This window comes from Salvelinus fontinalis, chromosome 1 (genome assembly GCF_029448725.1).
Source record: "Salvelinus fontinalis isolate EN_2023a chromosome 1, ASM2944872v1, whole genome shotgun sequence".
NCBI lineage: Eukaryota > Metazoa > Chordata > Actinopteri > Salmoniformes > Salmonidae > Salvelinus > Salvelinus fontinalis.
Window position 1 is genome coordinate 62414928 of NC_074665.1, and position 13510 is coordinate 62428437.

General features: G+C 43.6%; 1 protein-coding gene across 5 annotated transcripts in view; it reads left to right on the forward strand.

The window, feature by feature from the left end:
• The window catches only part of LOC129859393 (E3 ubiquitin-protein ligase MARCHF8-like), a 129586-nt gene that overhangs the window by 29086 nt on the left and 86990 nt on the right, over positions 1-13510 (forward strand). For all 5 annotated transcript variants that reach the window (XM_055929132.1, XM_055929142.1, XM_055929152.1 and 2 more), the window contains exon 2: positions 663-852. In XM_055929132.1, coding sequence (XP_055785107.1) covers positions 757-852 — 96 coding nt within the window. In that variant the 5' untranslated portion in view covers positions 663-756. The remainder of the gene's footprint in view (positions 1-662; positions 853-13510) is intronic.

The following is a 13510-nucleotide window of genomic DNA, read 5'->3' on the forward strand; positions in this document are numbered from 1 at the left end:
GAAAATGTTATCCCAAACTAAATATTATTATTTGTGTTTACTCTTTATTTAATTTGGCAAGTCAGTTAAGAACAAATTCTTATTATAAGTGTTGATATTAGTTGGTAGGGGTCTTGAATTCAACATTATTGTGTTTTGATGTTTTTATAATACCTTTTCAGACTTTTTCTGGGTGATGTTTAGTGCTCATGGGTCCTTTAACATGGAAATGACCTCTGTGGTGGACATTGTTATATACATATCGTTCTTTTTGTCGTCATCGCATCAATTTAGGCAATTTATCGCAATATAGATTTTTGTCCGTATCACCCAGCTCTAATTCAGACCTTTGTCAATGTGGACAGTCAGTGTGTTATGTTCTATTCAGACCGTGGTTCATTCTCTCCCTCTCGATCAATGTGCTATTATTCTATTTTCAGACAATAGTTTTTATAGACTTCACAGCATGGGCTGTTCCGACTCTTTTCTCTGTCAATGTGTTATCATCACTCTGATTAGCCACCCACAGTTCCAGAACCAGACCAGTCATACTGTTGGAGGAAAGAAAAGAAAATGTCTACAAAAAATAAATGCATATCTTGTGAAAATAAATGTGAGTAGTGTTATTTATGTGCTGTATGTCTAAACCTGTATCTCCTCTTTCTACTTATTCTCCTCTCCAGAGCAGTGTAGCCTGGGAGTAGCGATTCAGCCCGTCATGCCAGCGAGACAGGAAGTGTGTGTGTGAGCCCGACCAGTCCGGTGGGCTGCGCGGGGATGAACATGCCACTGCACCAGATCTCTGTCATCCCCCGTGATGTCACTTCCTCCCGGGTCAGCGGCAGTGGAAAGTCCAAGGACAAGGACAAACAGGTAGGGTCAAAGATCATGGTTTTCTAGTGGGGTGTTTTGGAGGGGGACACCGTTTGGTATGACATGCTTTTTGGCAGGATGACACACTTTCTTAAACAGACTAATGGCAAGATCCATTGTGGCCCACACCTTGTCATGTTTTAATACCGGTTTGGTGTAGCTGTGATTCCAGGAACTCCACGAAGACAGATTGGGGTGTGTGTGTGAGTAGAGAACAGATCACAGTAAAGTCCCCACTGCTAAGCTGAAGAGATTTAATATGGAGAAGCTTTCAGTTTGTGGACGGTTTTGTGCTACTATGCTGAGTTGGACGGTCACAGTAGGATGTGTGTAGTGTGTTGCTTGCCATTTTGTGGACGGTACTACGCAGCGCACAGACCCCCTCGTTCACTCAACTTTATGGAGATACATTGAGTTTTCTTGTAGGCCTTTTTTTGCGGGGAAACTGTGAAGCCAGCTGTGGAGACTATTTCCTGTTTCTGTTTATGAGTCTTTTATTGAAGAATGTGAAATTTTGTGTCTGTTAGCTGCTTTTCATTAAATCAAGCATAGCTGTTCTTAATATGGCCTAAAATACATGTGTTCATATGGGCAGAAATTATCTACAGGCTATAGCATACTGAATTTTGTTCACTAATGAAAATAAAACATTTTAATGCAGAAAAAATGGATCTGGTAAAAAGCCAACATTTGGAGGTTTCAATAAAAATAAATACTCTGTCACATGACTATAGAAATGGAAACATTGTGATTTTAGAGACACAAAGTAACAATAGCCTATGATTAAAGGGTTAGTCTATAATAGGCTCTCACTATCATTATCATTATTCACATCGTTCCAATTCAATCAAGTCACAATTATCAGCATTGGTATTGACATCAGTGAGCAGGCTTTCAGAGAGAGGAGAGACACATGGGTAGGCCTACCTACTGAAAGCAAAAATTATAATGAAATTCAGACCACGGAAATCCAATGTTTATATAAAATATCTGACTTTTACCCTACATTTAACAGTCTAATAAGTCAATTTAATATACGAAAACATCACAAAATCCATTTGGCCTGTGTCGTTTCATTGAGTCTCATTATGATATGGAAAACGTAGCCTATTTCAAAACAACAGAATACCATATTTTGAGTTTACTGTATAGGCCATTATATAAAATATTAATCCGAGGTACAACTTTAAGGCAAAGACATCTTTTAAAACTTTTTTGATATTCACCTCATGTCTTTATAATTTGAATGAAAATGTAGTCTATTTTGTTTTGAAATCACTAACGTTATTTGTCCATCTCTCCAATTTGTTCCCACTTTCAATCAAAAAATATGCATGAGAAATTCACAAGACTATAACATTGGAATGTTGTGAAGTGCCACCCAACCCTGGCTTGAGGACACTTCGGTGAAGCCATTGAATAAAATGCATTACAAGAAAATAAAGCTCTTTTGCTTTTGAACCTGTTTAAAAATGCTAAAGGCCAACATTTTTACCCTGTGTAGTTTGGACTATCCTTTTCGTAACGTCTGAGACATTCTAGAAAAACCTTGCGTGCTATCACAACAGCTGTTCACTTTACTGTCATTCTGGAAATCATTTTCTGAATCAGATGATGATTTGTTGAAACGGGGTTCAAATTCGATGTCTACTTTCACAGATAAATGCTTACTATATTGATAGGCAAACAACACTGCCATTAATACAAGGATCGAAAAGTGTTTTATTTCAGCACGATTTTGGACAAGTAAAATGTTTTAGAATGTATTGACATTTTACATTTCCATGAGGCCCAAAATACAGTTCTAGTTTTAGGAGGTCATACTTAAATGTAAAATAATAATATGCACACAAACTAAAGAAAACTATTTTAGTATTTTTTAACTGAATGAATGCAAATGTACGCCGTATGCTGCTAATTAACAATAACTATGTCCAATTGATTACCTTTGAAACTATCTTCTTTGAACAGCCAGATCTGAATAAATGGTTTGGTTGGATGGCTTCAATAGTCCAGCAATCGAATTGCAAATCGTTCATATGCTAATAATCTTCTGCTAATAATCCAAATATTCTGCTTAAGAAGATCTTGCACTGCTACCCTCAGCATTCGTTATTCTTACACGGAACCCATACCGGCTGCGCGCGTGCGACATCGTGCATAAATATATTTTGTCCCCCTACACCAAATGCGATCACGACACGCAGGTTAAAATATCAAAACAAACTCTGAACCAATGACATTAATTTGGGGACAGGTCGAAAAGCATTAAACATTTATGGCAATTTAGCTAATTAGCTTTCACTTGCTAGCTAATTTCTCCTATTTAGCTAGCTTGCTGTTGCTAGCTAATTTGTCCTGGGATATAAACATTAGGTTGTTATTTTACCTGAAAATGCACAAGGTCCTCTACTCTGAAAATTAATCCACACATAAAACGGTCAACCAAATCGTTTCTCGTCATCTCTCCTCCATCCAGGCTTTTTCATCTTTGAACTTATATGGTGATTGGCATCTAAACTTTCGTAGTATTACCACAACTACCGGCAAAACAGTTTGTCTTTCAATCACCCACCTGGGTATAATAACATAACCAATGATAATATAACCAATGAGGAGATGGCACGTGGGTACCTGCTTCTATAAACCAATGAGGAGATGGGAGAGGCAGGACTTGCAGCACGATCTGCGTCAGAAATAAGAATGACTGCTATTTTAGCCCTTGGCAACGTAGACGCTCGTTGACGTGCACGAGCAGTGTGGGTGCAATAATTGAATAACACAGATTCTTAAATTTACGTGGTCAGCTTATTAGAGGATGTCAGAACAAGCAATGGAACCTGAATTTATCCTCTCTGTGCGTCTTCTACTTCCGGCGCCGACAGAGATGGCCGCCTCGCTTCGCGTTCCTAGGAAACTATGCAGTATTTTGTTTTTTTATGTGTTATTTCTTACATTGGTACCCCAGATAATCTTAGGTTTCATTACATACAGTCGGGAGGAACTACTGAATATAAGAGCAACGTCCACTCACCGTCATTACAACCAGAAATATGACTCTCCCGAAGCGGATCCTGTGTTTTGCCTTCCCTCCAGTACAATGGATCTGATCCCAGCCGGCGACCCTAAACAACAACGCCGTAAAAGGGGCAAACGAAGCAATCTTCTGGTCTGGTCTGGATGAAATCCGAGCAAGGGTAACATTCCAGAGAGACATCAGAGACTGTAACGTTCTTTGCTTCACGGAAACATGGCTCACTCGAGAGACGCTAACGGAGTCGGTGCAGCCAGCTGGTTTCTTCACGCATCGCGCCGACAGAAACAAACATCTTGCTGGTAAGAAAAGGGGTTGGGGGGGTATACCTTATGATTAACGAGACGTGGTGTGATCATAACAACATACAGGAACTCAAGTCATTCTGTTCACCTGATTTAGAATTCCTCACAATCAAATGTCGTACGCATTATCTACCAAGGGAATTCTCTTAGATTATAATCACAGCCGTATATATTCCCCCCCAAGCAGACACATCGATGGCCCTGAACGAACTTTATCTGACTTTATGTAAACTGGAAACCACACACCCTGAGGCTGCATTCATCGTAGCTGGGGATTTTAACAAGGCTAATCTGAAAACAAAAATCCCTAAATTCTATCAGCATTTCGATTGTGCTACCAGGGCTGGTAAAACCTTGGATCATTATTATACTAACTTCCGCGACGCATATACGGCCCCCCCCCCGCCCTCCTTTCGGAAAAGCTGACCACGACTCCATTTTGTTGCTTCCAGCCTACAAACAGAAACTAAAACAGCAAGCTCCCGCGCTCAGGTCTGTTCAACGCTGGTCCGACCAATCTGATTCCACGCTTCAAGACTGCTTCGATCACGTGGATTTGGATATGTTCCGCATTGCGTCCAACAACAACATTGACGAATACGCTGATTCAGTGAGCGAGTTCTGTAGAAAGTGCGTTGACAATGTCGTACCCACAGCAACGATTAAAACATTCCCAAACCAGAAACCGTGGATTGATGGCAGCATTCGCGTGAAACTGAAAGCGTGAACCACTGCTTTTAATCAGGGGCAAGGTGACCGGAAACATGACTGAATACAAACAGTGTAGCTATTCCCTCCGCAAGGCAATCAAACAAGCTAAGTGCCAGTATAGAGACAAAGTAGAGTCGCAATTCAACAGCTCAGACACAAGAGGTATGTGGCAGGGTCTACAGTCAATCACAGATTACAAAAAGAAAACCAGCCCCGTCGCGGACCAGGATGTCTTGCTCCCAGACAGACTAAATAACTTTTTTGCTCGCTTTGAGGACAATACAGTGCCACTGACACAGCCCGCTACCAAAACCTGCGGGCTCTCCTTCACTGCAGCCGAGTTGAGTAAAACATTTAAACGTGTTAACTCTCGCAAGGCTGCAGGCCCAGACGGCATTCCCAGCCGCGTCCCCAGAGCATGCGCAGACCAGCTGGCTGGTGTGTTTAAGGACATATTCAATCAATCCTTATCCCAGTCTGCTGTTCCCACATGCTTCAAGAGGGTCACCATTGTTCCTGTTCCCAAGAAAGCTAAGGTAACTGAGCTAAACACTCACTTCCGTCATCATGAAGTGCTTTGAGAGACTAGTCAAGGACCATATCACCTCCACCCTACCTGACACCCTAGACCCACTCCAATTTGCTTACCGACCCAATAGGTCCACAGACGACGCAATCGCAACCACACTGCACACTGCCCTAACCCATCTGGACAAGAGGAATACCTATGTGAGAATGCTGTTCATCGACTACAGCTCAGCATTTAACACCATAGTACCCTCCAAACTCGTCATCAAGCTCGAGACCCTGGGTCTCGACCCCGCCCTGTGCAACTGGGTCCTGGACTTCCTGACGGGCCGCCCCCAGGTGGTGAGGGTAGGAAACAACATCTCCACCCCGCTGATCCTCAACACTGGGGCCCCACAAGGGTGCGTTCTGAGCCCTCTCCTGTACTCCCTGTTCACCCACGACTGCGTGGCCATGCACGCCTCCAACTCAATCATCAAGTTTGCGGACGACACTACAGTGGTAGGCTTGATTACCAACAACGACGAGACGGCCTACAGGGAGGAGGTGAGGGCCCTCGGAGTGTGGTGTCAGGAAAATAACCTCAACGTCAACAAAACAAAGGAGATTATTGTGGACTTCAGGAAACAGCAGAGGAAGCACCCCCCTATCCACATCGACGGGACAGTAGTGGAGAAGGTGGAAAGTTTTAAGTTCCTCGGTGTACACATCACGGACAAACTGAATTGGTCCACCCACACAGACAGCGTTGTGAAGAAGGCGCAGCAGCGCCTCTTCAACCTCAGGAGGCTGAAGAAATTCGGCTTGTCACCAAAAGCACTCACAAACTTCTACAGATGCACAATCGAGAGCATCCTGTCGGGCTGTATCACCGCCTGGTACGGCAACTGCTCCGCCCACAACCGTAAGGCTCTCCAGAGGGTAGTGAGGTCTGCACATTGCATCACCGGGGGCAAACTACCTGCCCTCCATGACACCTACACCACCCGATGTCACAGGAAGGCCATAAAGATCATCAAGGACAACAACCATCCGAGCCACTGCCTGTTCACCCCGCTATCATCCAGAAGGCGAGATCAGTACAGGTGCATCAAAACAGGGACCGAGAGACTGAAAATCAAGGCCATCAGACTGTTTAACAGCCACCACTAACATTTAGTGGCCGCTGCCAACATACTGTCTCAACTCCAGCCACTTTAATAATGGGAATTGATGGAAATTATGTAAAAATGTATCACTAGCCACTTTAAACAATGCCACTTAATATAATGTTTACATACCCTACATTACTCATCTCATATGTATATACTGTACTCCATATCATCTACTGCATCTTACCATCTTTATGTAATAAATGTATCACTAGCCACTTTAAACTATGCCACTTTATGTTTATATACCCTACATTACTCATCTCATATGTATAGACTGTAATCTATACCATCTACTGCATCTTGCCTATGCCGTGCTGTGCCATCACTCATTCATGTATCTTTATGTACATATTCTTCATCCCTTTACACGTGTGTGTATAAGGTAGTAGTTGTGGAATTGTTAGGTTAGATTACTTGTTGGTTATTACTGCATTGTCGGAACTATAAGCACAAGCATTTCGCTACACTCGCATTAACATCTGCTAACCATGTGTATGTGACAAATAAAATTTGATTTTATTTGAAATATTATCCTGGTGAATGAAGGCTACACCTACAGATGGGAACGAACGCCACAAATAAGTTATTCTGGAAGTGCACCGAATATGATGCTTTCAAATGCCGTGGTCGCATAACCCTCACTGATGGGGTTATTTCCAAGTTATATGGAGAACACAACGATATCCCAGACAATGCTCTGAAAGGTGATGAATGGCCTGAAGGAGAGAAGCCTGAAGACCCAGGAAGAAACTGACCAAGTTGTGACTGACTTAGAGACAGCTGCTTTTAAAGCCTTTATGAAGGTGCTTCCTGGGACTCACAACTGGGGTTGCTTCTTTCACATGAAACAGGCCATTTGGTGAAAAATACAAATGCTTCCCATAGTGCGACAAAAATAATTGAACAGCACCGACTACGCCCAAGAGATCAGGAAGCTTGGTGTGTTCGCATTCGTCCCACCCTTTCAATGACTCCAAATCCTTATGTATGAGACCAGACCACTAAGCACATTCTTGGACAATTTGTTTATGAACTTGTTTCTATAGCACTGCATTGTCATGTGGCATACTCTTATTTTGTTGTATTTTTAGGTTATTTGAAATAAATGTTTTAGGCGCACTTATTTTTAAACCTATTATTTTTGCCTAGCTTTTTTGTTGATAAACAAATGTTTTATAGTGAATGGTTGGTGTTAATGGATGGTGTAAAAACTAGATTAAACGAAAATACATTTATATACAATATTCAATATTCTGCAATATTCAATATTCTTCATTTATTTATTTAACACATTTATTTTAGTCCATAATTGAACCAATTTCTGTAGCCTAGACATACACTACATGACCCAAAGTATGTGGACACCTGCTCGTTAAACATCTCTTTCCAAAATCATGGGCATTAATATGGAATTGGTCCCCCTTTGCTGCTATAACAGCCTCCACTCTTCTGGGAAGGCTTTCCACTAGATGTTGGAACACTGCTGCGGGGACTTGCTTACAAGAACATTAGTGAGGTCGGGGACTCGCAGTAGGCGTTCTAATTCATCCCAAAGGTGTTTGATGGGTTGAGGTCAGGGCTCTGTGCAGGCCAGTCAAGTTCTTCCACGCCGATCTCAACAAACCATTTATGTATGGACCTCACTTTGTGCACGGGAGCATTGTCATGCTGAAACAGGAAAGGGCCTTCTCCAAACTGTTACCACGAAGTTGGAGGCACAGAATCGTCTTGAATGTTGTATGCTGTAGTGTTAAGATTTCCCTTCACTGGAACTAAGGAGCTTAGCCCGAACCATAAAAAAAACTGCCCCAGACAATTATTCCTCCTCCAACAAACTTTACATTTGGCACTATGCATTGGGGCAGGTAGCATTCTCCTGGCATCCGCCAAACCCAGATTAGTCCGTCAGACTGCCAGATGGTGAAGAGTGATTCATCACTCCAGAGAACGCGGCGGCGAGCTTTACACCATTCCAGCCGATGCTTGACATTGCACGGGTTGCGTGCGGCTGCTCGGCCATGGAAACCCATTTCATGAAGCTCCCGACAAACAGTTCTTGTGCTGACGTTACTTCAAGAGGCAGTTTGGAACTCCGTAGTGAGTGTTGCAACCGAGGACAGATATTTTTACGCGCTTCAGTACTCGGAAGTCCCGTTCTGTGAACTTGTGTGGCCTACCACTTCGCGGCTGAGCCGTTGTTGCTCTTAGACGTTTCCACTTAACAATAGCTGCACTTACAGTTGAGTGGGGCAGCTCTAGCAGGGAAGACATTTGATGAACTGACTTCTTTGAAAGGTGGCATCCTATGACTGTGCCACGTTGAAAGTCACTGAGCTCTTCAGTATGGGCCATTCTACTGACAATTTTTCTCTATGGAGATTACATGGCTGTGTGCTCGATTTTATACACCTGTCAGCAACGGGTGTGGCTGAAATAGCTGAATCCACTAATTTGAACGGGTGTCCAAATACTTTTGTATTATATAGTGTTCTTGTGTGTCTGCCTGTGTCTGTGTGTATAGAGGCTCCACTGTTAAGCTGAAGTGATTTAATATGGAGAAGCTTTCAGTTTGTAGTCGTTTTCGTGCTACTATACTGAGCCATAAGGTCACACGGGAGGATGAGTGTGTGTATGTCTCTCTTTTATCTCTTTTTTTACACGCAGGGTGTATGTGTGTGTTTGTTTGTGTGTGTGTGAAAGGCTGGCAGTAGTGGTCAGCTGTAGATCTGCTAAACAAAGCGTTGTGCTGTCAACATGTCTTTCTGTTTGTCTGTCTGTCTGGTGTCTGTCTTCTTACCAACAAAATACTCAATAACACGGTATATTGTTTATCAGGGTCTGAATACCTCAGCATGTCAACACAGGTGTTCACAAGAGCCCAGTAAACCTGTACATATGGTGGACTTGACATAGCCTGATTTAGCTGCAGACACTTTCAGATTGAAGAGTCCATAATAGTTTGTGAATTAAGATGGCTGCAGTCATTCAGTAAGTTACGTACTATATCCATGCTTTGTCTGCATCCTTGACAGAGGATATGCTCTAATTGGCCTACTTCTCTCTGTTGTTCTGTTATTTGCTAACATCCCTCCTTCCATCCCTCTGCTCTGCACCAATCCCTCTCTCCCTGCGGCTAAGATCCGTTTATTCCTCTCAGGGATGGAGGGATAAATGGAGGTGATTCCTCTCCTCCCTCTGGATCCATCGGAGGAGTGGAGGAGAGGGGGATGGAGCGGAGGAGAGAAATAGCTATTGCTTACCCTGCATTCTGATTAGCGGAAGTGTGTGTGTTTGTGTTTGACTAAACGGCAGGCACAACCACACTCAGAGTGCAGCCCATCTGTCCGAAACAGACACACCTCGTCTTTTTGTGCCTCCAAAAAAAAGAGAAGGGGGGAGAGAGGGAGCATTTGCCTCTATTTAGAACTCTGTGTTAGTCAGCTGCTTCCTCAGAAAGAAACTCTCAACGCTTTTCAAATGCTCAATAAATAATTTATTCTCAGTCTCTCTTATCTATTTATTTTTAAAACACACACACACACACACACACACACACACACACACACACACACACACACACACACACACACAGACTGTCTCTCACATATCTGAGTAAATCCACTGTGTTAACACTGTATCCATATGAAATTGTGTTTGGGAAAAATATGCTTCTGAAACAAATTGAAGCAACACATTGTGAGACACAAAGTTATACAGTTAGGTTGCATTCCAAATGCCACCCTATTCCCTCCCATAAAGCTCTGGTGAAAAGTACTGCACTATATAAAGAACAAGGTGCCATTTGGGACACAGACAAAATGCTTACGTATGTGCCCTTCCCAACAATGCAGAGAGAGAGCGTGATCACACAGTTGTTCGGAACAGCTGGTGCTCTCAAGCATAGTTCAGTGTTGCTTGCCTCAACACGAGCATAGAAGACATTTAGCTGGTGTGGTAGGCTCGTGTCACTAGTCAGCTCGCGGCTGGGTTTCCCTTCCTAAGATTGAATCGTACTACACCGGCTCCGACGCTCGTCGGATGTGTCAGGGCTTGCAAACTATTACAGACTACAAAGGGAAGCACAGCTGAGAGCTGCCCAGTGACACGAGCCTACCAGACAAGCTAAATAACTCATATGCTCACTTCGAGACAAGTAACACTGAAACATGCATGAGAGCATCAGCTGTTCCGGATGACTGTATAATCAGGCTCTTCGCAACCGATGTGAGTAAGACCTTCAAACAGGTCAACATTCACAAGGCCGCAGAGCCAGACGGATTAACAGGACGTGTACTCCGAGCATGCGCCGACCAACTGGCAAGTGTCTTCACTGACATTTTCAACCTCTCCCTGTAATACCAACATGTTTCAAGCAGATCACCAGCATTTTCTTCTTTGCTTATGGGCTTATACAGTTGGTTGAGAGCGGTCTTAGTGCCAGCTTCGTTCTGTGGCGGTAAATAGACAGATACAAATAATATAGATGAGAACTCTCTTGGTTGATAGTGTGGTCTACAGCTTATCATAAGGTACTCTACCCCAGGAAAGCAATACCTCGAGACTCCTTTAATATTAGACATGGCACACCAGCTGTTATTGACAAATAGACACACACCGCCACCCTTCGTCTTACCAGAGGTAGCATCTCTGTTCTGCCGGTGCATGGAAAATTCCGCTAGCTGTATATTGTCCGTATCGTTGTTCAGCCACGTCTCGGTGAAAAATAAGATGTTTGTTTTTAATGTCCAGTTGGTAGGATAATCTAATCATAGGTCATCAATTTTATTTTCCAATGATTGCACGTTAGCAAGAAGAACGGATTCTTCGAAAGCTGCCCGATCTGCGGCTCCTTTTCCTGGGTCTTTTCTTCACGCAAAAGGTGGGGATCTGGGCCTGTTCCAGTGAAAGCAGGATATCCTTCTCGTCTGACTCGTTAAAGGAAAAAGTTTCTTCCAGTACTCGGTGAGTAATCGCTGTTCTGATGTCCACAAGTTCTTTTCGGTCATAAGAGACAGTAACAGCAACATTATGTAAACAATAAGGTTAAAAGGAGGCCAGAGACCTGACAATATGGTGCAAGGACAACAACCTCTCCTTCAACGTGATCAAGACAAAGGAGATGATTGTGGACTACAAGAAAAGGAGGATTGAGCACGCCCAATCGCGACAGAGCCTGGTTTCTAAACCATAGCCTGGACTCTAAACCAAAATCTCTAGAGGCACAGCTAGCACTGCAATGCAGTGCCTTAAACCACTGCGCCACTCGGGAGGCCCCATAGTGGGATTTCTTATAAGCGTCTGGATTAGTGTCCCGCTACTTGAACGCGGCCGCTGTAGCATTTAGCTCAGTGCGGATGTTGCCTGTGATCCATGGCTTCTGGTTGGGTTATGTACGTACAGTCACTGTGGGGATGGCATTGTCAATGTGCATATTGAATCAATCCCTTTACCACCCATGGGGTGGCACACAATTGGCCCAGCGTCGTACGGGTTAGGGGAGGGTTTGGCCAGTACGGATGTCCTTGTCCCATTGCGCACTAGCGACTCCTGTGGCGGGCCGGGCGCAGTGCACGCTGACGGTCGCCAGGTTCACGGTGTTTCCTCCGACACATTGGTGCGGCTGGCTTCCGGGTTAAGTGGGCATTGTGTCAAGAAGCAGTGCGGCCCACGACCCGCGGCTCTGTGCGGCTCTCGACCTTCGCCTCTCTCTCGAGTCCGTACGGGAGTTGCAGCGATGAGACAAGACTGTAACTACCAATTGGATACCATGAAATTGGGGAGAAAAAGGGGTAAAAGTTAAAAAGTAAAAAAATAAATTAAAATAAAATAAGAAATCCCGCTACGGGCAATGCAAATTGTCTGGGTAGCCATTTGATTAGCTGTTCAGGAGTCTTATGGCTTGGGGGTAGAAGCTATTTAGGATCCTCTTGGACCTAGACTTGGCGCTCCGGTACCGCTTGCCATGCGGTAGCAGAGAGAACAGTCTATGACTAGGTTGGCTGGAGTATTTCACAATTTTTAGGGCCTTCCTCTGACACTGCCTGGTGTAGAGGTCCTGGATGGCAGGTAGCATAGCCCCAGTGATGTACTGGGCCGTACTCACTACCCTCTATAGTGCCTTGCGGTCACAGGCTGAGCAATTGCCGTACCAGGCAGTGATGCAACCAGCCAGGATGCTCTCGATGTTGCAGCTGTAGAACCTTTTGAGGATCTCAGGACCCATGCCAAATATTTTTATTTTCTTGAGGGGAATAGGCTTTGTCGTGCCCTCTTCATGACTGTCTTGGTGTGTTTGGACCATGTTCGTTTGTTGTTGATGTGGACACCAAGGAACTTGAAGCTCTCAACCTGCTCCACTGCAACCCCGTCGATGAGAATTGGTGCACAAATGGCACTCATTTTGTGGAACGACCCCTATAGTGTTGAAAATTAGCCGGCTGGCTAAATCCGGGACTTTTACTGGAATGTTGATTTACTGTGTGCATTTTCCCTGAAAAAATAAACGTAATAAAGTAAAGTAAAGTGCGACCCCTGGTCGTAGTGCACTATCTAGTGAAGCTCATCAAATCAGAGTTAATTGGTCGCGTATACAGTTTAACAGATGTCATAGCGGGTGCAGTGAAATGCTTGTGTTACTAGCTCCTAATGTCAGGTACACAAATAATCAAAAACAAGAAATCACAAATGTCAGAATGAATCCAATTAACAACCCAAATATACTGTATCCATAATCCAAACACAATCTATGGGTATATACACCAAAAATATATACTAAGATTGATATGTACAGCAGTAGATATATTACAGTGAGCAAACAGGATGCATGTTTTGGAATATTTGTATTCTGAACAGGCTTCTTTCTTTTCACTCTGTCATTTAGGTTAGTATTGTGGAGTAACTACAATGTTGTTGATCCATCCTCAGTT